At 43.8% G+C, this 24316-nt stretch overlaps 1 protein-coding gene across 2 annotated transcripts in view; it reads right to left on the minus strand.

Annotated features, from left to right (window-relative positions):
• The window catches only part of plod2 (procollagen-lysine, 2-oxoglutarate 5-dioxygenase 2), an 89337-nt gene that overhangs the window by 17279 nt on the left and 47742 nt on the right, over window positions 1-24316 (minus strand). Inside the window, exons 5-14 of one of the 2 annotated variants that reach the window (XM_084325621.1) lie at window positions 19623-19735; window positions 19372-19435; window positions 18909-19006; window positions 14740-14841; window positions 10141-10266; window positions 9393-9514; window positions 5577-5681; window positions 3357-3482; window positions 1465-1606; window positions 160-222 (exon numbers count right to left, since the gene is read on the minus strand). In XM_084325621.1, coding sequence (XP_084181747.1) covers window positions 160-222; window positions 1465-1606; window positions 3357-3482; window positions 5577-5681; window positions 9393-9514; window positions 10141-10266; window positions 14740-14841; window positions 18909-19006; window positions 19372-19435; window positions 19623-19735 — 1061 coding nt within the window. The remainder of the gene's footprint in view (window positions 1-159; window positions 223-1464; window positions 1607-3356; window positions 3483-5576; window positions 5682-9392; window positions 9515-10140; window positions 10267-14739; window positions 14842-18908; window positions 19007-19371; window positions 19436-19622; window positions 19736-24316) is intronic. The other variant, XM_084325622.1, reaches the window with a different exon arrangement.

Here is a 24316-nt window from a genome sequence, read left to right on the forward strand (position 1 = left end):
GAAAATTCTCAAAAGGAGGAGGTTAAATCTCTTCATGCGAGTAAAAAAATGAAATACTTGGCAAGATAAACGGAATGGCAGTACAGTGGTAAACCCGTTGGAAATGGATGGTGAGATATATATATAGTATGATATATAATAATCAAGACAAAAGGAAACCTTTGGGGGCCTGAGCATATGGAATGATTCCGGAGAGGGGGAGTCTTTTTCTCTCTGACTGGTCTAAAAAATGGAGGAAAAACACCATATAAACCGTGTCACATATTAAGTTTCGCAGAGGCAGAGAGAGAGAGAGAGAGAGCATGACATACAGTATACGTTGTATGTCACATACATAGCAACCCAGGAGGAGAGAGAATGAAGTAAATAATGAATAAATAAAGAGCAAGATTCCCTCTGAAGCTGATGTTTTTGGTGGTTATGATGGAAGCAAAGCATGCTGGGGGGAAAGACATAAAAAGCCGGGCAAATCCAAAGACGCAGATAGTTTGGACATGGTGTGTAGCAGCGGTTATTGAGTTAGCACGGGGCGTGACGGTCACATAAAACAGGCAGTCGCAGTTTATATGTCTGTGTTTGAAGGGGTAGGAAAAAATGCAGGACAAAACTAAACAAATCGAAACGTCGGTCAGTCAGCCAGCCAGCCACACATCGCTGTCGGGTGTGCTGTCCGCAGTCCACATGACAAAGAGGACCGAGAGAGAAGAGAGGGTGATGGGATACGTAAGTGGAGCGGAGAACCTCGAACGCACCACAGAGGCTGTCGTAAACAGAGGAAGATCATGCCTTGACAACAGACGAGCAGCACATTTCAAGCTGCTTTATACTTGCCAGTCTCTCCTCTTTGGTTCACAGTGGAGCTGGAAGGCCTTTTGTCAGCGTTAACACACATTGCATTCATCAACTAACAACGTTGGTTAATCTATAGCTCCTGTGGTAGTGGCGGCTATTTAAACATAAGTTGCAGAATTTGTGGTCGCTAAATTTTAAATATAATATTAGGGGGAGGGATTAACACCCAATATCCCAATGTATGCTTGTGTCCATTACCATGTCTACATATTGACCATATTGTTATCTGAAGTCAAGTAAACCTCAAAAATGAACTTTACATTTAAGAGGACACTGTATCTCCAGTTAGACATGCTAGTTGCAGCATATAAACGGTAAAAAATTTAAACAAATCTTTTGTGGTTTATTTTGAGCTCCGATGACAATAATATACCACAATGCTGTCAATTGCAATAGTGATCATGACAGGAGCTAGTTATTCGATATAATTCAATGTATTCTAGAGCCGGTAGGGCCTCATAAACTCTTATTATCCTTGTATAGACATGCTAATAGGATGCTAACAATACTTACATACACTACATACATACAAATCAATATTACAATATCTGAGTCAACCTGGTTCATAACACATGAGGCCTCTAAGGACACGTGTGTGAGTCGTGTTCTTACCAGTTCTCTGGCGTTTCTGCACAGAGCCATATCTGGGTCCAGTTTCTCCAGTACAAAATAGTTCCTCTCCTGTAATTCGGTCCTCAGGGTGTCGCCCTTTATGAGGTATATATGGGCCATGAATGGAATGTTCCACACCCCCCTGGAGAGAAGACAGACAGGGGTAAGCCATAATTCATATTGTTGGGAATCCAGGGGGATTCATTATAGTCAACATGTCGCCCCCGTGACCACAGGTCTGGTCCAGGACAGCGCAGGGGGTGGGGGAGGGTGAGAGAGAAAAGGATCTTGGCGGGAACTGTCGAGGACCCGCAGAAAAACACGCTCAGACGCTGTCGTCTGCAGTGGAATATGCTATGGAATTATGATCACCGTCGATTCGTCTGCTTGTTATATTCCAAACGTGGATTCATGATGATAAACCGCTATTTCTTACCCATGTGTTCAAGAACTGAACTCTGTCAAAAAACTATGATACTGTGAATAATATCGTGGGACTGTGCAATAACATCTGTGCAATAATGACTTGTGTAATAATATCCTGGCTGGGTGCAATAATATACTGCTGTACTCTGACTAGTGCAATATACAGACTATTTATTAGGTAGTCATGTTTTTATACTTTTTGTGAGTTGAGTCGACTATGCTGCATGTGTGTGTGTGTGTGTGTGTGTGTGTGTGTGTGTGTGTGTGTGTGTGTGTGTGTGTGTGTGTGTGTGTGTGTGTGTGTGTGTGTGTGTGTGTGTGTGTGTGTGTGTGTGTGTGTGTGTGTGTGTGTGTGTGTGTGTGTGTGTGTGTGTGTGTGTGTGTGTGTGTGCAATAATACCCTGTGCAATAATCTCCTGGCTAAGTGCAATAAGATACTGCTGAACTCTGATGACTAGTGCAATATACAGATATATTTTTAATATTTATTTTTTGTACTTTGTGTGTAGAGTCGAATATGTAATAGTACCACTGAGGGGTTGCACTGGATTTCGTTGTACTCCTGTACAATGACAAATAAAGTCACTTTGGTCACTTTGAAGGGTTACTGAGTGGTGTCTCAGATTTTTTAATAATCAGTTTGACACATGATTAGGACACAAATCTGGTGGAGACGGATGTGTCAGCCCTGTTAAAGGGGATCTATTGTGAACATTTTCTTTTCCTGTGTGTTGTATTGTTTTTGCAGAATGAGGGGTTGTCCCAGCACTGAGAAAATGTTAAATATGTACATTGTTTTAACTTTTTGCAGATTGAGAAAAATAATATGCATTGTGCCTTTTCTGCAGTTCAGCTGTGACGAGAACCCTCCCTCTTGAAACGAGCCGTTCAGAATAGCAGCCACAATCGCCGTAGTTAACGTGCGTGTGAAGATATGTTAATAAAATGTGAGTGATGAGATGGAGTAAATCTCGCGTGTAAATCTTCTCTTTTCTAACCAAAGCTGAACCTAAAATATGTTTCCAACAACATTTTTAATGACATGATTGCTATGCTATTGCTGGATTTTTAGTCATATTTTGATCTGCGACGTCTAGTCAGAAAGTTGGATCTGAATTGCGTTCCGACGGTACAGGCCAGCTAGATGTAATATAATTATCGTATTTGTACGATAAAAGTGGCTCGCTCGTTACGAGCACAGAAGCAGGCCGGCTAGATGTAATATAATTATCGTATTTGTACGATAAAAGCGGCTCGCTGGTTACGGGCACAGAAACAGCCCGTTGAGAACAGGACTGAAACAGAGGGGTATAGAGACTGCTAGAATGCTTAATCTGAGTGTTTTTCCCCCCCAGCAAGAAACTTCAAAGACATGTTTAGGAGACCTCAAAGACCTATATTAACTTGTTGAAAAGGACTAACATATGTCCCCTTTACAGCGGGAGTCCAGACCTCATGGGACTTACACGCGCTTCGACTGGACAATGTCGATGTAGTCTTCCGAGCGGGCGTAGTAACCATCCAGGCTCAGGGCTCCCCAGAAGTTGGACCACAGCTTACCATGTCGAGTGACAAGGGGACCAATTATTTTTCTGTAGGGAACAAGGGGAATGGAAGAGATGGCGATTCTGTCAGATTGGATAAAACCTAAATGACATCTCAGCGTCTGCCAACCACCACATTATACATACAGGGTTTCACAGCGGTCTGACGGAACACAATGTATCTAAATACTCAAGCCCACACTTGGAGGTCAGGGCTGCCAATCCAATCTCACAGAGTATCAACAACCTCCTATATGGTCACCGGGCTGTATTCAAAAAAGGAAACAGCATTACCAAACAGCCAATACACCACTGGACTTTTACACCTCTAAACCCAAACCAACAAGTGAACCCTTGCACTGAAGAACCATATAAATCTGTTTAAAAATGTTCTTGGACATTCTGTGTATTTCAATTAAATTCAATAAAAAAAACGTTATTAGTCCCGCAAGGGGCAATTTAAGGCATGAATACGGCAAACAGCTGCACTTATACACATCCAAGACAGAACAAGGGACAAGAGACATAGGCTACATGACACATGTTAGAACAGGATCCTTATATAGCTGATCTGTCAAGTCTAATAAATAAATTCGGTCAGTAAAAAAAAAAAGTGCACTTTTGCAGTTGTGAAGTTAACCTAATTCACTGAAGAAACTCAACCTTCACTGTCTTTAACTATGAGTGAACACAACACTCTGACTTACCAACTTTAGATGATGAAGTTTGAAAACAGTGTTCCTCTGAAAACTTAAAACAGACAGGTTCTTCATCTGAGGTACTCAAAATATTGAACTAGAATTCTGCTATCGTGAAGCAGAACCCGAGATTGAAAATACATTTGCATCTTCAGCATCTGCCGCAGTGGTTTCGATTCAAACTGGTGGAATAAAGTGTCACTTATTTTTTCCAGTGTTAAGATGCACATTCCCCTCCCAGAGTGCCGGTGCCAGCAGCACAATTCCCATGCCGCCTTTAAATATCCTCGAAAGGGCTTTCGCCTCAGGCCACTAGCGGTCTAGCATGTCACAAAATGTATGCCATGGCCACAAAGACATCTGTTTTATTGGGTCACTTTCAAAGTTAAATCACAGGCAAGGCCAGGGAAGGGGGGGGGGGGGGGGGGGGGTGCATGTTTACTTTTTGCATAATGTGGAGTGGCATTTCAAGTTGAGCGCAATCGAGCCTCGCACCGTTTCCATGCGGCCGAGGCAAAACAGGAAGCCAGAACTGTTTATTTTTAACCGTTCATGCACTCAACTGTAATGTCCCTGTGGTTTTTGCTGCTTGTGGAATACACGTTAGTCGCTATGGAAGAAAACAACTGCCGTGATGGAGGTATCTGGAGGGCCACCGGCACCCACAGTTAGCTCAGATCTCTCGCGTTGTGATTGGCTGAGATGCATTTCAAATACAGTGTCAAAATATTTTGAATAATTCACTCATAACTTAGCAGTTCCTCATTCCTAAACCATCACTGCCTTTGTTTATTTGTAAACTAGAAACACCTTCTGTGTCACTGCTGCATGCTTCTGCACTATTTACTTTTACTGATAGTATATTTTCATATTCAAATTCTTTATAACCTATATTTATTGTAACATAATATAACGGATAGGGCATACAGACGCTCATCTGCACCTTTGTTTACACTTAGTTTTTTCTCATATTTTTATATTCAGAGTTAATTATAATGTTTACACTGTTTATTTGTTCTCATATTTTTATATTGAGATCTTTTTTATTGCCTATATTTATGTCTTTCTACTATTACCCTGCCCATACCTGTACCTCCCCTCCCCCCTCCCCCATGCTGCTATGACGCCCACATTCCCCCTAGGTGATCAATAAAGGAATATCTTATCTTATGAGCAAAATAACAAAACAAATTATCAAGTTTGTTTTGACTAAAGTCATGATAAATATGTTGTACCGTATAATACAAATAGGCAAATACACTTGAGGTTATGCTTCCATGAGATTTGACACCCTGCCAAGTCTCAGTGGAGAAAACGACTACTGTGGGATCATCAAGTAGCAAACTGGTAATTGACCCCACCCTATTTTCTTGATCAACAGTTGTGATTGGAGGGTCGAGAAAATAGGGCAGGGTTTGAGACAGGTCAATGACAATATCTGTACCTGTTCTGCTCAATGAGGGCCTTCAGTGTCTGCCGGTTGGTCAGCATCACATCCGCGTCGATGCTCAGGTAGTAGTCACATCCGGCGTCCTTGCGACAAAGATCCCTAGTTTGGGGAAAAACACAGGCAGGGAAAGATGCGATTACTTAACCAAGCTCCAATCACCGATCATGCTTATAACATGCCGAGCTACTGGGGATACTTTGAAATCGTTGCCAACCACAACTTGGAATTTATTAGTTCCAAAGTATAAGCTGTCATTCTGTATTACAGAGACTGGTTCTGGGGTGGTTTGGAGCTATCAGAGGACAAGGAATCACAACAAGATTACAGACTGCTGATAAAACCTACACCGTATCATTATGGGACCATCCTGGCCGATGATCTTAGGCATGCTCTCCCTGTGACAGGATCTCTGTGATCGGGGGCCTCGCAGAGTTGGCCTATTGCCATGACAACAGACTACATTTACTCAACACAGAGCAATCAGGATCGGTAGGGGGGTGGTGGGTTGCACCTGTGAAATTGCCTGGCTACTGTGTCTGTCAAACACTCTGCTTATCACATGTAGCTTATGTGACAGCATTGTGATCTCATTTGATACGGTGATAGAAGACATGTTTCGCATGTGATATTGTTATGGCCAGCCTTAAGTCATAGGGCGATTGAGCTTATTGGACTATAGTTTTGTTTTGTTTTTTATTTGTCACATATAAGGTACATGAACATTATAGTGAAATGCTTGGTTCTGTATGACTCTCCTGATATTGTGCTTCATAGAGTAAAAAAGTAAAAGAGTAAAGACCAAACACACAAAACTAAAATGTACAAAATGCAAAAATGAGGTATAATATATATTGGACTATAGACTATATTGGACTATGTTATATTGGGCTATGGACTATATTGGACTATGGACTATATTGGACTATGTTATATTGGGATTAACCTGCTATATGTTTCTTCTTCTACCTTTAGAGTAGTGTGATTTGACCAACCGGCAACATGCTAGTTAAGCTAGAGAGATGCCACCAGAAACTGTCCTTAAAAAAATGGTCTACTAGAACTGATTTCTAAATTGACAGTTGTTCCTGTTGAGGCTCTACTATGTTTACTACACATTATACCCTGAAGATTTTATTGTGAATGTAAAGAAACACAAACTGATCAAATAGATTTCTGTCTGCTACAAGCTAAACATGTGATTGGTTTAAAATGGAAGGAGGCTCGGAGACCTGATCAGGTCAGTGGATCAAAGATATGTCTAACAGGCTGGCACTAGAAACACTGACATATATAGTAGGGGGAAGAGTTTTATAGTATGTGATCACCTTTCATAGATTTGATTGATTATTGATTATTTAGTATTTATTGTGTACTATTCTTTTGTTTATTTATTGTTTATTTGGTTTGTATGTTTTTGTTGGCTGAAGGGGGGGGGGGTGTATATGTATTTTGTTTTTATTTCGATTTTAATATTATTTTATAAACGTATATATGTTTTGTAAAAGAAAAATAAGAATAAGAATATTATTGAAAAAAGAAGATGTTGACACGTCTGTTTAAAACCTCCTATCTCTGCATACTTGGCCTTGGGCTGACCGGTGGAGACTCGACACCTGTCTGCCTGCAACCGGCCAGAAGAACGACAAAAATGCACTGGATGTAAAGCTTGACTCTACCCCGGCCCATACCAAGCACCATTAGACCACATGGTCCAAACATTAATGACCCGTGGCCAGCTGGTTCTGCAGTTTCCCCTACAGCTGAGCCTGTTTACAGCTGTGGAAAGCTAATCCTTGACAATGCCATGAACAGTGCACACATGGGGTTCCAAAAATGCATTCCCCACAAACAGACATGGGAACATGTGGGAGTGATGCACAGATCCTCTTAAATTAGATGTGCACATCACTCTGAAGTCACTATTCATAGGGTTATGGTATACGATTGAACCTCCACAAACTGCATACCACCATGTCCTCCCTCCTCCTCTCTCTGCTGAGGACTTTGCCACCTTCTTTGAGAAAAAAGTAGAAAACATCCACAGCTGCTTTTCCCAACCCCCATCCACAAGTGCTGAAACAGGAATCTCATCTTTCACGTTGTCATCTTTCTCTCCCCTTTCAGACGCTGAAGTTCTGACACTGGTGATGTTGAACCGTCCCACTACATGCCAGCTGGACTCGATACCCTCCCCACTCCTCCAGACCATCGCACCCAACCCATCCTCCCATTCCTGACTACAACCATCAATTCCTCCCTCAACACAAGGAGTGGTTCCCACCTCTCTAAAAACAAGCCAGAGTCACACTGCTCATCAAAAAACCAACCCTCAACCCCACCATCATAGATAACTATCGCCCTGTCTCTCTTCTCTCTTTCCTCTCTGAATCACTAGAACATGCTGTATCCAACCAGCTCACTGAGTATCTGTTACAGAACAACCTCCTGGACCCAAATCAGTCAGGCTTCAAGACCAGTCACTCCACAGAGGCTTTTCACTCAGCAAGCGCGGCCCTTGGACCCCTCCTATTCTCTTTCTACACCAAATCTCTGGGTAACATTATCACTTATCATGCCTTCTCATACCACTGCTATGCTGATGACTCAACTCTTCCTCTCCTTTCTTCTCTCAGATATCCAAGTCTCTGAATGGATCTCCGCCTGCCTATCTGACATTGCCTGGATGACGAGTAACAACCTGAACTTTCCTGACAAAAGAAGCCACCCAACTAATTTAGCAAACAACAGTCATGTCTTGCCTCGACTATTGCAATGCACTGCTAGCTGGTTTACTGGCTGGTGCCACCAAGGCGCTTCAACTCATACAGAATGCAGCTACCTGCCTGATCTCTTCTCTTCCTCCCAGAGAGCTGCACTGGCTTCCCATTGCAGCACAAATCCGATTCAAGGTTCATGACTTGGCATTCCGTACAACCAGGGGAATGGCTCCCTCCTACCTCCGGTCAATGATCTCTAACTACACACCCTCACAATCCCTACACTCTGCATCTTCCGGCCACCTGAGACCCACTCCTCTTTGGGCTCCTGGGGGGTCACATTGAAATGAAGCAGGCTATTATCTGTCCTGGCTCCAAGGTGGTGGAACGAACTTCCCGGGACAGGATAGCTGAAACCCGTCAAATGTTCCTCTTGTCGACTAAAACCACACTTTTTCAATAAAAAACAGACAAAAACAGAGCACTCAGAAGCACTCAAGACTAACAATACCTCTTACCCTTAGCCACCAGAGGTGTACCCCTCCTGCTGACTTGTTGTATACAAGTTTACAAGTTGTAAGTCGCTTTGAATAAAAGCATCAGCTAAATGTAAAATGAGGTTGGAAACTGCATGTGAGAAAACAGTGTTTCACATTTTCTTTTCAATTAATGTGGCTTTTCTGTAAGGGCTGACAAACTGTTCCTCTGGTAATCTTAGAGCCATATTAAACTGCATCAGTGCATAAAGGCTTAGTTTGAAATGAACACCTGTGGGCCAAGAGGGTTAATCAGAACCAACTGTGAATGAGAAATATGCCCCTCTGTTATTCATGCTCAGGATTCTCTACTCACACTGGACACCTTTCAGCAGCAATATAAGAAGCTCACTGTAGCAAGGAAAACAGCAATTATGGCGGCACCATTTAGTGGCTTAAAGATCCTGGGTTCATTTGCATTTTGACTATGATTAACTCACAATAACTCTTATGTAGCACACCATCATTTGGGTTTGTTAGCGGGAATATCTTTTTGTGTCAAACCCACAAGGCCGAGATCTGTGTGGTGATAGAAGAGCGAGCAGAGAAGCACGTACATGCCCATGTTCCGGGCCTCTCCCTGACTCAGATACTCCTCTGGACCCACAACCTTGAAGCTGCCGAACACGTTCTTGTTCTCCTCCCAGAACTTCTGCATGTGTCTCTCGTGGTGAACCTCCTGAGAAAAGACAAGATGGAGAAGAGAGCTGGAGTTAACTGGGGAGAGAGCCACTAACTAGGAGCCAAGGTGAAGATGGTGAAGATGAAGAAGATGAAGGAGTTGAAGATGATGAAGATGATGAAGAAGGAGAAGAAGAAGGAGAAGGAGAAGGAGAAGAAGAAGAAGAAGAAGAAGAAGAAGAAGAAGAAGAAGAAGAAGAAGAAGAAGAAGAAGAAGAAGAAGAAGAAGAAGAAGAAGAAGAAGAAGAAGAAGAAGAAGAAGAAGAAGAAGAAGAAGGAGAAGAAGAAGGAGAAAATGAAGAAAGAGATGAAGGGGGGGGGGAAGAAGAAGATGGTGAGGATGAAGAAGGATAAGATGAAGGAGTTGGATGATGATGAAAGATGATGAAAAAGAAGGAGCAGAAGAAGACGGAGGAATAGGGAGAGGAGGATAATAATGATAAGAAGAAGGAGAAGATGAAGCAGAAGGAGATGAATAAAAAGAAGAGGAAGAAGGATCAGAAGAAGGGGGAGGAGGAGCTGGAGAAGAGAAATAAGGAGAAGAAGAAATAGGAGAAGAAGAATAAAAAGGAGGAGAAGAGAAGGAGGATAAGGATTAGGAGGAGAATGGGGAAATAATCTCACGTTGTTATGGACGAAGATGCTGAGTTTATCTTTAGGATAATCCAGTGTGAGAATTCGCTGGAAGAATTCTAGAAGGAAGGGCGTTGGTTGTTCAATGAACACCCCGATCATCACTCTGGGATATTCCTGTTTAGACAAGAAGACATAATTAATACTAGCCCCACCAGCACGTCTTAGCTGTGGAATTTTATTTAACATAAATCACAAAATGTTAACACTTCATGTCACATAAGCTAAACAGTGAGAAACAATAATTGCATTCATGGGAGAACATTTTCCACTTTTTAAAACACACATAAGCTCGCACATGAATTCATAAACAGTCAACCACTAATACTTGCAGCCCTGGGCCCCTTCAGTGATGTCACCCACTTGCTTCCAGTGCGGTTATATGACCCAGAGAACGTATGAGGCACATATATCTCACATACAGTACTCTATAAGTGGTTCACATGTGCGTTTGCAATTATCAATGACAAAAGGCAATGAGTGTTTTTACATGCACGTTACTATTCTGGATACTTGCTACTATCCAGGTTAAAGTATTTGATGAATGGTAAATGGACTGCATTTATATTATAGAGCTTTTATCCAAAGCACTTATGCCTCATATTCACCCACACATTCAGACACCGACAGCAGAGGCAACCATGCAAGCAAGTTATACGTCTTTCTCAAGGACACACTGCCGGAAGCAGCCGGAATCGAACCGGGAACCTTACCAGACGACCGCTCTACCTCCTAAGCCACTGCCGCCCCATCAATAGCATAAGGTGTTAATAGACATTTTCATTATCCCAATTGGCCTATCTCAAGCCCTGCCCTCTTTTCTTGATCATCCAATCACAACTGAAGAAAGTTATTGTGATTGGAGGACCAAATGTCTCTGTAGCCTATAAGTGAACAGAATATTGCGAGAGGGAAGTGGAACTCAACAAAAGCCAAAGGTTCACGGGGTGAGGTATCCCAGCTAATAGCAGAATGTACCAGTGGTCTTATTTGAGTTTCTCATAGTTGGGATATGAGGTTATGGTGGTTATTGTCAAATGGAATACTCCCAGGATTATATCAGAATATTAATATGTATGTAAAACACACACACAATGAAGGAGGTTGCCTGTTCATGACTTTGCAGTGAGGTAAGCATATACACATTTATAAATAAAGTAAATAAAACATTCAAAATGTGTTACGAATGAAATAACGGTTTAGCGGCTACGACTACCAATACAGCATGCCACGTATAGCTGAGAGAGATACAGAGAGAGAGAGATGCAGAGACAGAGAGAGATAGAGAGAGAGAGAGAGAGAGAGAGAGAGAGAGAGGGAGAGAGAGAGGAGAGAGAGAGAGAGAGAGAGAGAGAGAGAGAGAGAGAGAGAGAGAGAGAGAGAGGAGAGAGAGAGAGAGAGAGAGAGAGAGAGAGAGAGAGAGAGAGAGAGAGAGAGAGAGAGAGAGAGAGAGAGAGAGAGAGTGAGGAGAGGAAAGAAAGCATTTTCCCATGACAGGCTCCAAGCCCACACGCCTCTGTCTGGTCTCATGCTCTTGACCAGTTCACAGCGAAGGTCTGGCCAGGGATGAAAAAGGACCCAGAGTCGAACCATCTAATTTGTGAGTTTCCGCAAAACTACTGTGTCTCAGGGTAACGACGGGGCAGAAGAACGCCCTCAACTAACAGACGGGTCGCCGGGGATAAGAGAGAAAATGAAAAAGACCGAAGACAGAGAGAAGGGCTCTCATCAAAACCTCTAATCGTTACTGACACGGAGAAAACACCAAGAAGAAAAAAGAAAAGAGAGAGAGAGAGAGAGGGAGAGAGACAATGGGGGGGGATCTAGCTTACGCGTACACTGGACTCCACTACTGGACCTTTTCAGTGTAGAGGGACAGCTAACAACGCGGGTCTGTGCTAGCTAGGGCCTATGACTGCCCCCAAAAACCACAGTGTACATAGCAACAGGCAGGGCAGTCAAATGACCCAGCCTTACCCCCTCTCTCCTCCAGGCCTGGGCACAGCAAGTCCAGTGTTCCCAGATGACCTGATTTCCTCAGAACCCTCCACCCTCCACTAGAACAGGGAGTCTGTCACCGAGCAGCATCACAAGAGTCCAATATAGCAGTGGCATTCCAGAGCCCCCGGTCATTATTATTAGGGGGCAGCATTTTATTTGTGTGTTTGTGTGTTTGTGTGTGTATTCGGTTTGAAAGGTTATTGAGAACTTTCCTTCACACAGATGTCATTTATATAGTCAGGTTTGTATTGAATGGGGTCCAGACGAGCTGCTGAATTGAAGCCATTCATGGAGCTCACAGTATTACAGTAAATGCCTCATGGGATCTGCAGATCTTATCCTACAGTTCTCTTCTTCCTCTTATTCCTCTCTTTTTTTTTTTATCTAAGAAAAATACTTTTCTAACAAGTGTGTATTTGCAATAGCTGCGAATCTTACATTAATCTGTTTAGCACCTTTTTGTTATAGGCCACTCCCACTGACATGAACAGTTTTTGGGTCATGACCAACCTTTCTCCAAAATCGTGTGCGAGTCTGTGAATCCATTTGGAAGTTATGCGCCTTTGTGACAGGCCACTCCCATTGCCATGCCCACTTTTAGCCAATTGGTATGAAAACACACACACACACACTTGACCTCCATGGACAGTTTCAGCCTCCTAGGGTGCAAACTGTGGCTGCTAGAGGGTGGGGCATTTTGCGGACAAACCAACCAACTGACCAACAGAGCAAACTATAGAGCTGCTGGTCGCAGCAAAAAATACATTTTGCATTGTTTATGTACGGTAGTGTGAGGATGGTGCTTTACTTTACTCCCTTCACTGCTGTACCCAGGGTGCAATTTGCCGGAGGAGGGGGGATTTGAGGGATTTCCCTACCTCTGCTTTTGATGTCTCTACCTCTGGTCGTTTTTATCACCAGTGGGGATACGATTTATCCCTGCTTCTGGTAGTCTATAATAGACTTACGCCTACACACCAGCGTCTCCCTGCTTGCTAGTGCCTCCTTTCTCCAAGACGCTACTGCGAGCTGTGTTTTGGGCCGCAGTTTGAGTAACTACAGTAACTACAGCCCAGAGCTTTCAGTTTCACTGGCCCCTGGAGCTGCACATGTGACCTGAGCGGTGCGTGAATGGACCTGATAATTCGATGCAGCGTGGATCTCGTGAAGAGCTCAAGTCAAAGCAGATTTCTCTCTGACAGTTTTATCAATAACCTCTTTGTCAGAAGGCTCTAAGCAGCGCGGTCCAGCAAGAAATATGAATTCCTCTAAAGGCCTACAGTATATGGCGCACAGTACTCTCCATGGTGCTGAAAACTTGTGTTCCTTAGTTCCTTAGTCATTTGGTCTATTTGACCTACTTAGCCTACTGTGCTTTTAAGAAATCAGTTAATTAATCTAAATGCTTATATTTAGATAAATGGTAAATGGTGCATTTATACAGGAGCTTTTATCCAAATCATTTTACAATTTTTGTTCCTCACATTCACCCATTCGCTCACACACCGACGGCGGAGGTGACCATGCAAGGTGCAAACCTGCACATGAGGGGTTTAGTGACACTTCGACACGCTGCCCGGGAGGAGCGGGAATCGAACCAGGAACCTTCCGACTATCAGACAACCGCTCTACCTCCTAAGCCACTGTCGCCCCAATAGATCAAATGCTTTATACATTATATCTGATCTTACATATTGTATTCAGTATTACTTTACTGTCCCGCAGAATCATCATGCTGTCCTGCATTTGGTGAAAAGTAAAAAGTAAAGTAAAATAAGCCTGTTGAGAATAATGTACATTTAATCTCTTTGCAAGTGCTAGAGGGCAAATCCCTCGAATTGGAGAAATGAAAACAAACAACTAAAAGACTAAACAGGAGACAGTAAATGTCCCCTACTCTGTTTTTACAAAATCGCAGCTGTACCCTTTAATTTTAATTTGACTGTGCTTGTGCGCAGACAGTGGGAACATCTCGACAGGGAAAGACGGGCGGTGTTTTTCTGGACAGACATAGCCGGAGACAGTCGCATCCTACAGTATCTGCCGTATGTCTATATGTCGTCAGCCTTGGCTGAACTCTGTGACAAATTTTCAGGGCGACCGCTGCGACTTAACCGCTGCGGACGAAAGCCCATTCTGAGAAGCCCACTAAAAAGCGGGCTGGTCGGCAGTGACACCCCTTTAAGTGAGCCCTTGTAAAAACCCCAAAAGCCATATCCTGCACCACAGCAGCAGCAGTGTACTGCTTCCTCTTCCCTTATACTCTTTTAATAAGGGTCTGGAAGGAGTCGAGGGCATATAGCCTGTTATTGTTGGACGAGGAGTCAGCGCTGCAGTGCCACCAGGGAATCTGCCGTATCTCGTCTGGTGAAATACGGAACGCTCCGAGACATCCCCCCCCCCCGACAGACGGAACGTTGTGGCATGCCCGGTCTACGTTTGTTTCGAAAGGTCTCTACAGAGAGGGAGAGAGAGAGAGATACAGAGAGAGAGATACAGAGAGAGAGAGATACAGAGAGAGAGAGAGGGGGGGGGGGGCTCTCCAAATAAAACCCCATTTACGGAGAAAAAAAAAGGACGTTCACTTACTTTGAGCTGAGACAAGTCGAGCATGTTCATGTCGCAGACGCCGCAGCCTCGCTCGTAGTTCCAGGCATTGGGGATGTAGTTGGCCAAGTGGTTCAAGTAAATCTGTAAGGACAACAGGAGAGGGGAAAAGGGAGACATCGGGTCATCGGATTGGAGCGCAAGCGGTGAATGTGATCCCCAAATTTGGATTCTGCAGGGTTTCCATGACAAATATAATCTCCACACACACACACACACACACACACACACACACACACACACACACACACACACACACACACACACACACACACACACACACACACACACACACACACACACACACACACACACACACACACACACACACACACACACACACACACACACACACACACACACACACACACACACACACACACACACACACACACACACACACACACACACACACACACACACACACACACACACACACACACACACACACACACACACACACACACACACACACACACACACACACACAGGCCACCTTAGCCACTTAGTAGGGTGACAGATTTACAGTAGGGGAATGGGGTGGCCAGACAGAATCCATTTGCAGGTCAGACTAGTGGCCAGATAACCATAAAACTCTCCCTCGGGTCAAATACACTCACTAAATAGACTATAATTATTCCCTTTCTTCTGAAGCCACTGTTGATCAATCTCGACATATTGTAATCATAAATCATAGTCACCAGAGCTGGGTTTAGTAGGCCTAAATGTTCTACAAAGACTCCAGGAGCACATAATCTCCAGTCCACTGTTGGACATTACCGCTGACACATGACTGAGTAACAACTGCGAAGGAAATTGAGGAGAACAGGAGAAGATGACGGCAGGGGCCTTGGCTATACTCGCTTTGACCGCATTACCTCAGAAACCCTTGAGATGAATGTCTATTTAGCCTACCTCACATTGTCGACATGAAAGAGCAGGGCATTCTCACATTTTAAACAATCTATTGCAGATATAAACACGTCAACCTATATGAAAACATCCAATATTGGCGTCAAATTAAAATGATAAATAGTTACTGACTTAGGACCTAGGAAAATTATGTTGGAAAAATACATGGAAATGGACTTTTTCCTCAGTCAAGTCAAGTGTTCCTTTATTTATTTTTTATTTATTATAATTTTTGACCTACTTTTTCTCCTCCTATTTTTCTGTATTTTTCTCCCATCCCAATTTAGTCGTTATGCCAATTCCCCCCTCCCTTTCCTGGTCGTTGCGCGCATTTGCCCCCCACTTGCCGGTCTAGGGAGCCCTGAAGTCTATCACATGCTTCCTCCGATACATGTGGAGACAGCCAGCAGCCTCTTTTCACCTGACAGCGAGGACTCTCACTGGGGAAGTGTAACGCGTGGGAGGCTCACACTACCTCCCCCAGTTCCCTCCCTCGCTGTGCAGGTGCCCTGACCGACCTGTAGGAGTCGCTGTTTACAACGACCAGGACCCACCCCACCGGCTTTCCACCCGCTGACACTGCCAATTATGTCAGTATGGACGACCGACCAAGCCGGAGGTAACGCGGCAGCCGGATTCGATCCCACTGTCTCTGCGGTGGTAGACAGACGCTTAGTCCGCTGTGCTACCCGGCCACCCTAAGTGTTCCTTTATTGATCCCCATGGGGAAATTCAGGTGTCATAGAAGCAGGGGGAGGGGGTGGGGTGTACAGGCAGAACAAATATAATAATAGTAATAACAATAATAATAATAATAATAATAATAATAATAATAATAATAATAATAATAATAATAATAATAATAATAATAATAATAATAATAATAATAATAATAATAATAATAATAATAATAATAATAATAATAATAATAATAATAATAATAATAATAATAATAATAATAATAATAATAATATAATAGAACATAATAATAGTAGTAATGGAATGGTAATACACTGTAGACAATGTATACTCTATTGATTTGTGTTATTATTCTAATTTGTGACCTGTCCTGTCTAAATGTTTAAATGTTGAGCGATTTGCAGTGTCTAATTTCCCACGGGATAATAAAAGTATTTCTATTCTATTCTATTCTATTCTATAATAGTATACATGGTATACATAGTAGAAGCACACTGCGCCAGAGTCTGTACAGTGTCTAGAGTCAGACAGTCCCAACAGTTTGATGGTTATACTGGCACGAAGCACTGGCCGGGGCAATTTGTGGTGTGGAGGGGGAGGGGGGGAGTCTATGGGTGGAACGTGCTCCTCATCTTGGCTAGCTCCTCAAAGGGGGGTGGGTGGGAGGGGCCTTCCAGTATAGCGTCCAGCTTTTTCCTCATCCTCCTCACTGCCACCACCTCTAGTTTGACCAGTTCAACACCAGCGTGTTCAGTTTGTTGGTGTCTCTTGAGTTGATGTTAGCCACTTGCTCAAGGACAGGTTGACAGGAGGAACGGGGTCGCTGGCTGTTGCATAAGATCGAACCTGTGACCCTCTGGTTACAAGGGTCTTTCTCTAACCACCAAGCCACTCAGACACAGTGTAGGCAATGAGATGTGCAACAGTTCACACTTATAGCTCAGCTTTACTCCTCTATGGCGATCAAACCATATTTTTGTCAGCTGTTGATTCTATGCAGAAGATACATTCTCTCATTTAGTAGCGTGTCCTCAGAGTGTGGAGTCTTGAAATTGTCCTGATTTTTCCACATAAATGACGTACACACACACACACACCATGTGTTGAATTAGAAACAGGCCTGCATGAACCACACACACACACACACACACACACACACACACACACACACACACACACACACACACACACACACACACACACACACACACACACACACACACACACACACACACACACACACACACACACACACACACACACACACACACACACACACACACACACACACACTCTAAAATACAATTAGTATTAGTAACTTTTTTGTCATTGTTGGGACAGATACTGGCGTATAAGTGACAATCAGAGAAAGACATAATATGATAAAAGAACATAAACATCTATATTGATTTCATTGGGCCTATAACTAACGTTGGTCTAGTCTACTCTTGTTTACGGGTTTATTTGTCTGGAAGCATTCAAAATTAAGGGATGGACGGTCATGACGTAAAGTGACTGCGCTTGCTTTGATTTAAAGGGCGACCAAATATGGTGACGTAATGACATTGCAAGTATTTGAAAGCGGTGTTCGAAAACCCATGTTCAGAGCTGTGAATACTAAATCAGAACAGCCTTGTCTTCCAATTATCTTCCCTATCTGGCCATAAAATGTCTCAGTGCCAGACTGACTTCCACAGTCATAACTTACCAAGCCTTCTCCACTGCTACTTCTACATTTACTGGATTGTGTGAAAACTCCGCTTTTACGGGGCTAATAAAAAAGGCAGATCCCGGATGATCGGAGGCCAGGGAGGCCTGGACGTTTGCCCGCACGTCTTTAACAAGCTCTGGCTAGTCCCTTTCAACGGATGAGACCATAGAGGCGGCTAGCTGAATATCAAGACGTTGCGCTCCTCTGTCAGGGGAGCTAGTGCTCCAGATGTTAAGTGTTTCTGGGTAGAATGACTCAACAGAGCGGCGGGTTCATTACCAGACGGCTGCCCCGGTTGTGTAGCGGGAATGTGAAGTGTATGAATGTGAAGGGGGTTGGGAGGAAAGTGGGCCAGACGAGAGACTGTCGGAAGAATGATTACTGTATCTCACAGACATCCTGCTCTGGGCTTTGCTGAACCCCCTCACTCTGCTCTATGACAAAGAGGGGTAGGGTGAGAAATTGGAGGAGACAGATAGAGAAAAGAACCATGGGCCAGTATTAGCCAGACCTCTCTCCCCTAAATAACCAGCTGGCTTCCAGAGAAATCCTGGGGATTACCACGGAAAGGAACGGCATGAATATCGCATAGCTCTGAGACAATTCATACACTGCAATGCTAAGTTTGATGATGAACGCTCACTGGATGAAAATACAAGAGGCCAAGAAGCACTCATGTGGAATGCGCCCCTCGACAGAGCAAAACACGAAAGCAGCTACACGTGTTGAAACAACTCGAGGCTCTCGCAATCTACAAGAAGAAGGCTAATGCAAAGTCGTAGCTGATGACACGAATGAAATGTGCTCAGGGGCATGGTTTCGTACTCACTTTGGTGTTTCCGTTGCCATGGATGACCACCGGCAGGGCGTCATACTGTGTGTTTCTCACTCGTACTCTGTCTGTTGCAAACTTCAGAAGGACATCATCTGCCAAGAAATGAACACAAGACGGGGTCTGCAAATCCACTCATCACACTCTCGAGACCACTGCTTTTTTCTATACGTTTATACAGGATACAATACCAATCCTGCAGGTTCTTGTAAATGTAATCTTTCTGACAGAAGGCTGGCAAAGAAATTCAACCTTTGTTTGACTTGGTGCATCTCCAAATTTAACACCCACATGTTTTTTCTTTTTCCTCGCTGACTAATGTCGGGGGGGGGGGGGGACTGGTTGCTCAGATGGTTTATATAACTGAGTTCAAAGATTGGTTGAGTTTGATGGGGTACCAAGATGAACTGAGGATGGAAACCGGAGACCTCAATAAGATTAAGTTCCTACGGTTACTCACCAATGGCTCCATTAAGGTTCTGGAAAATCTGGCACTTGTGGTCCAAAGTCATATTCAGAGAGCCCTGAAAAACACCAAAATAGACACATGAAAAGGTCAGCTCATCTATTCCGGACACCTCCTGCATGTTTGCTTTATACGGCAGCGTGTTTCCAGCTGTTTTATGAGTGCATGTGTGGTGAGCTCATCGGTTCAGCTCAGATTCCACTCTAAACTAGAACAGTCGCCTGTCTTGTGTATCGCATGCTCACCCGCTGCGAAGGATCCAGGTATATTTTGGTGTAGAAGAGCTGATCGTCGTCGTTGTCGTGGAGGTTCCATTGCGCCAAAATTCTGTTTACGTACGGGGCGTAGCCAATTATGCCTGTTAAGTAAGAAAACACAGGGTTAACACTATAAAAGTAAGTATAGGCAGAGAGAGAGAGAGAGAGAGAGAGAGAGAGAGAGAGAGAGAGAGAGAGAGAGAGAGAGAGAGTGAATGAATGAATGAATGAATGAATGAATGAATGAATGAATGAATGAATGAAAACTTTATTTAACAGATTGCAGAATGGGTACAATACAGTACGGCTCAATACATACAATTGTTAAGGGGATGCAGACCTGAGAAAGACGTTTGTCTTGTTTCCATCAGGGTCCCCCATTTTCAATTCATATAGACATTTATGACATACATAACATACATGACATTTATGGCATAGGGACATATAGGTATTTAGTACTGATACATTTGTGACATAGGCGGTATTCAAATATACAGTACTGTTACCCCTAGATCCTGACAGAGTATATACATATGATGGGGAGGGGACTGTACATTAGGAGGGGGTGGGTGGGTGGGAGGGGAATATACATACGGCGGGGAGGGAATATATACATGCGGTGGGGAGGAGACTGTCTATTAGGAGGTGGTGGGGGTTTTGGGCATTTACGGTGGCCAGTTTCGAATTGCAGCCTCCCGTAGGTGCTCTTTAAGGGCGGTTTTGAATGTGGGCAGGGATTCACATTCCTTTACAGCTTTGGGTAGGGCGTTCCACATTGTTGTGGCATAATTGCGAAACGTGTTTAGTCCCTTGTTTGAGCCGAATCTGGGTTTAACATGATTTGTTGAGCTTCCTCTGGTGTAGTGGTTGTGGTATTCACTGACCTTTGGGAAGTATTTTGACATGTACATGGGCACCCCGGTCGTATAGTGTATCTTGTAGACCAGGCCCATTGCAAGTTGCTGTACTCTGTCGTCTACTCTAAGCCATCCTAGGTTGGCAAAGTGGGCAGGGGTGAGGTGGGTTCTGGGGTTCAGGTCAAGTAGTAGTCTGACCAGTTTGTTTTGTGATGTTTGTAATTTTGTTTTAAGCGCCTTTGAGGTGCTTTGGTACCATGAGGTGCACGCATAGTCATAGTACCCTTGAATGAGTGCTCCTGCCAGAGTCCTCAGGGTATTCTTGTTTACCAGAGAGGAGATCCGGTACAAGAATCTAGTTCGTTGGTTGACTTTTTTTATTACATTGGATGCCATTTTGTCACAGGAAAGATTTGCCTCTAGGATGGAACCCAGGTAGGTAATTTCGTCTTTCCTTGTGACAATATTGTCACCCACTGTAACTGAGAAGCCGTCGGTCTTGCTGAGTGTGTTATTTGAACCGAAGAGAATGGACTCTGTTTTGCCCATGTGTAATGATAGTTTGTTATCAGCGAGCCATATGCAGATTTTGCCTAGTTCCGTGCTGAGGGTTTTTTCAACCTGCAATTTGTTCTTGTCAGAGACCAGCAGGGCTGAGTCGTCCGCAAACAGGAACAAGTTGCAGTCACAGGCTGACGACATGTCATTTGCATAAATTAGGAAGAGTAGCGGTCCTAGTATGCTTCCTTGTGGAACACCACAGCTCACTGTGAGGGGGGGGGATAGAGTACCGTTTACCTCTACCATCTGTTCTCTCCCCTCCAGGTAGGATTGCATCCAGCTCACTGATAGGCTATCAAAACCAATTGCTTTTAGCTTGTCCATTAGAATGGAGTGATTGACAGTGTCGAAGAGAGAGAGAGAGAGAGAGAGAGAGGGGCGATTCCGCAAAGGACACACAGTACCCTCTGTGTCAATTACATCTCCAAGTCTCACGGTAGCAACAAAAACAAACCAAAGGAACTTCCACAAGGCGCAAGTTCTGGCAGTGATCTCAAGTAAACAAGTCACTTATTTTATTTTACCCCCCCCCCCCAGACCACAGACGAGAGAGTATGAACAATGGCTACCAGAGGAGAGCTGTAATCCCAAAAAAAACGGACGGGAACCTAATACCAGGAGCAGGGATTATATAACGTACGCTAGCATCCCATTGTACATTGTATATTCTCAACTGTATATTCTCATAAATTTCTGCTGCACTTTTCCCCTAACTCCTAATTTTCCCCTCAAGCACAGAGACCACAGCAGAAGATTGCAGGGTTGGTCTGTGTTGTCGGTCTGTGCAGTTTCTGGGTCCCGTCATTATGCAAGCCTCAACACACTGTAAACACGAGCTGAAGGGCATAGTCCGATACCATGACGTAGTCCGAATGGTATGACAAAAAAAAAATGCTGAATGTATTTTTATATAAGTATCATTAATCATTTCCTTTTAAATACTATCTAGGTCCTTTTATAATCACATGACGCCTTGGGAAAATCACAAGTTCTCCCAAAATACTACAACTGGCTGGCATTCCGATGAAGTGCCACACTTTTCTTTTCTTTTTTTTTATCAAATACTTTCTCCTTGGCATCTCTGCTCTACTTGAGGCTCTGCTTGGCGGTAGAGGCTGCAGCAGGGTGACGTGAAGGTTGCGGCAGGGAAGCCAGACTTCCACATCGGCTGCGACGCTGCGAGAACACGGGAAGCAAATAGGCATCGCGACGTCGCGGCACACCCCATCAATCACTGAGTTTGACAACTACCGCACAACAGACCTTAAACCGCTTGAGAGAAATCACAGGGATTGAATTTTCATCAATCTCTTAGTTCAAAATGTCACGGTAAAAGTAACTAATTGCCTTGCTTTTTCTTTTCGGCTGAAGATTCCTCATGCATTTTTTTTTATCATAATAAAACAGGGAAACCGGGGGGGGATTAACATTACATGATGAACCATGATAGATGGGGAAGACACAACGTTCACCTGGAGACGGTCTTGTTTTTACTTATTGATACATGTGGCTGTTAGGAAACACAACCAGCCCTTCGTTTTAAGGCATGCTGTTGCTCTGTTGGTCCCGCCTCTAATGTATGCTGTTGCTTTGTTGGTCCCGCCTCTAATGTATGATGTTGCTCTGTTGGCCCCGCCTCTAATGTATGATGTTGCTCTGCTGGTCCCGCCTCTAATGTATGCTGTTGCTCTGTTAGTCCCGCCTCTAATGTATGCTGTTGCTTTGTTGGTCCCGCCTCTAATGTATGACGTGGGGCGGCGTGGCTCAGGGGTAGAGCGGGTCGTCCAATGATCGAAGGGTTGGTGGTTAGAATCCCGCTCAAGCCCATGTCCATCCCACTGCCGTTGTGTCCTTGGGCAAGACACTTAGGCAGCGGTTACACCTTTCGTATCATCTTCGTATTGTTTTCATATACGTCGTGCGCCTCGAGTCACACTTTCGTTTTTTTTTCGTTTTGTCACCCGAGCACACTGATGTAGTACACTGCCAAAGCAGTAGGTGGCAGTAGGTGGCAAACATGAAGGCAATTTCAACCAATCAGAACGAATGTGCCAATACACTTCCTGGAAGCTCCAGCAAAGAAAATGTCAAGGCAGGCGCCTATGCCGCGCCACCATCTTGCCTATTTACTCAATGCAGCAATTATTTTTCAGCAAAGCCTAATAAAAGTGCAATAAACAAAACGGATACATTCACTGTGTGTTCTGCCTGTCATTTGTTGATGAAACAAAACTAACATCAACACAAGTGACCACCAAGAGCGGATAGTTTAGTCTAAAAAACGATCGGTAGCATTGTTAGCTGCATGCTAACGTCAATGGAGTATGCCATTATAACAATATAGCATTGTGGCTAGAAGCTAACGTTAGCTCACGCTACTTAGCCAGCACCAAAACTGATGATATCGCGAGCTATCAGTAGTTAGATAACATTAGAGACAACGCTGTGTGTATTAAACAAAGGTGAATAGATGACTGGGCCATTTTGTTTAATGCTTGTTAAGTTGAAAGAGGAGCTCTGAGCTAACAGGGTCTGAATCCTGATAGCTCACGTTAGCCAGCTGCTCATGCAATCGGTAATGCTAGCAGAATGAATGGATGTAAACTTTATTTAACATATTGCATATGGGTACAATACAATACGGCTCAATACAAACAATTGTTAAGGGAATGCAGACTGTTGTAGCTTGGACTGGGGTCCTTATAACAATAACTTGACAACACATGGTAGCTGAAGCTATTTGGGACACGGAGCAGCTATGTCCCAAACACACACACTGTTGTCACCGGAAGGGCACGCGATGGTATCTACTGCGCATGGGCGTTTTCGCAAAAACGGCTAGCGTGCTGACTACACGCTGTTGTCGATTCGTTTTTTTTGCGTATCTCCAAACGCAAACACAATTTTGCGTTTCAGCCGTATCCACAAAAAAACGCCAAAAAACGCATTTCTGTGTAATAGGGACATCAAACGTCGTCAAAAACGTATAAAAAAACACCAGGAATACACTAGTCTAACCATGGCCTTAACCTACTTGCCTCGTATGAATGTGTATGCATGTGAATGAATGTTGGTGGTGGTCGGAGGGGCCGTAGGCGATGATTATTCGCCACGCTTCCGTGAGTCTGCCTCAGGGCAGCTCTGGCTGCAATTGTAGCTTACCACCACCGGTATGACTGTGTATGAACGAATAATGGACTCTGTAAGCGCTCTGGGGTCACTGGGGTGTCATGAAGAGCGCTATATAAATCCAATCCATTATTA

Source organism: Notolepis coatsorum, assembly GCF_963971535.1.
Source record: "Notolepis coatsorum genome assembly, chromosome: 12".
Classification (NCBI taxonomy): domain Eukaryota; kingdom Metazoa; phylum Chordata; class Actinopteri; order Aulopiformes; family Paralepididae; genus Notolepis; species Notolepis coatsorum.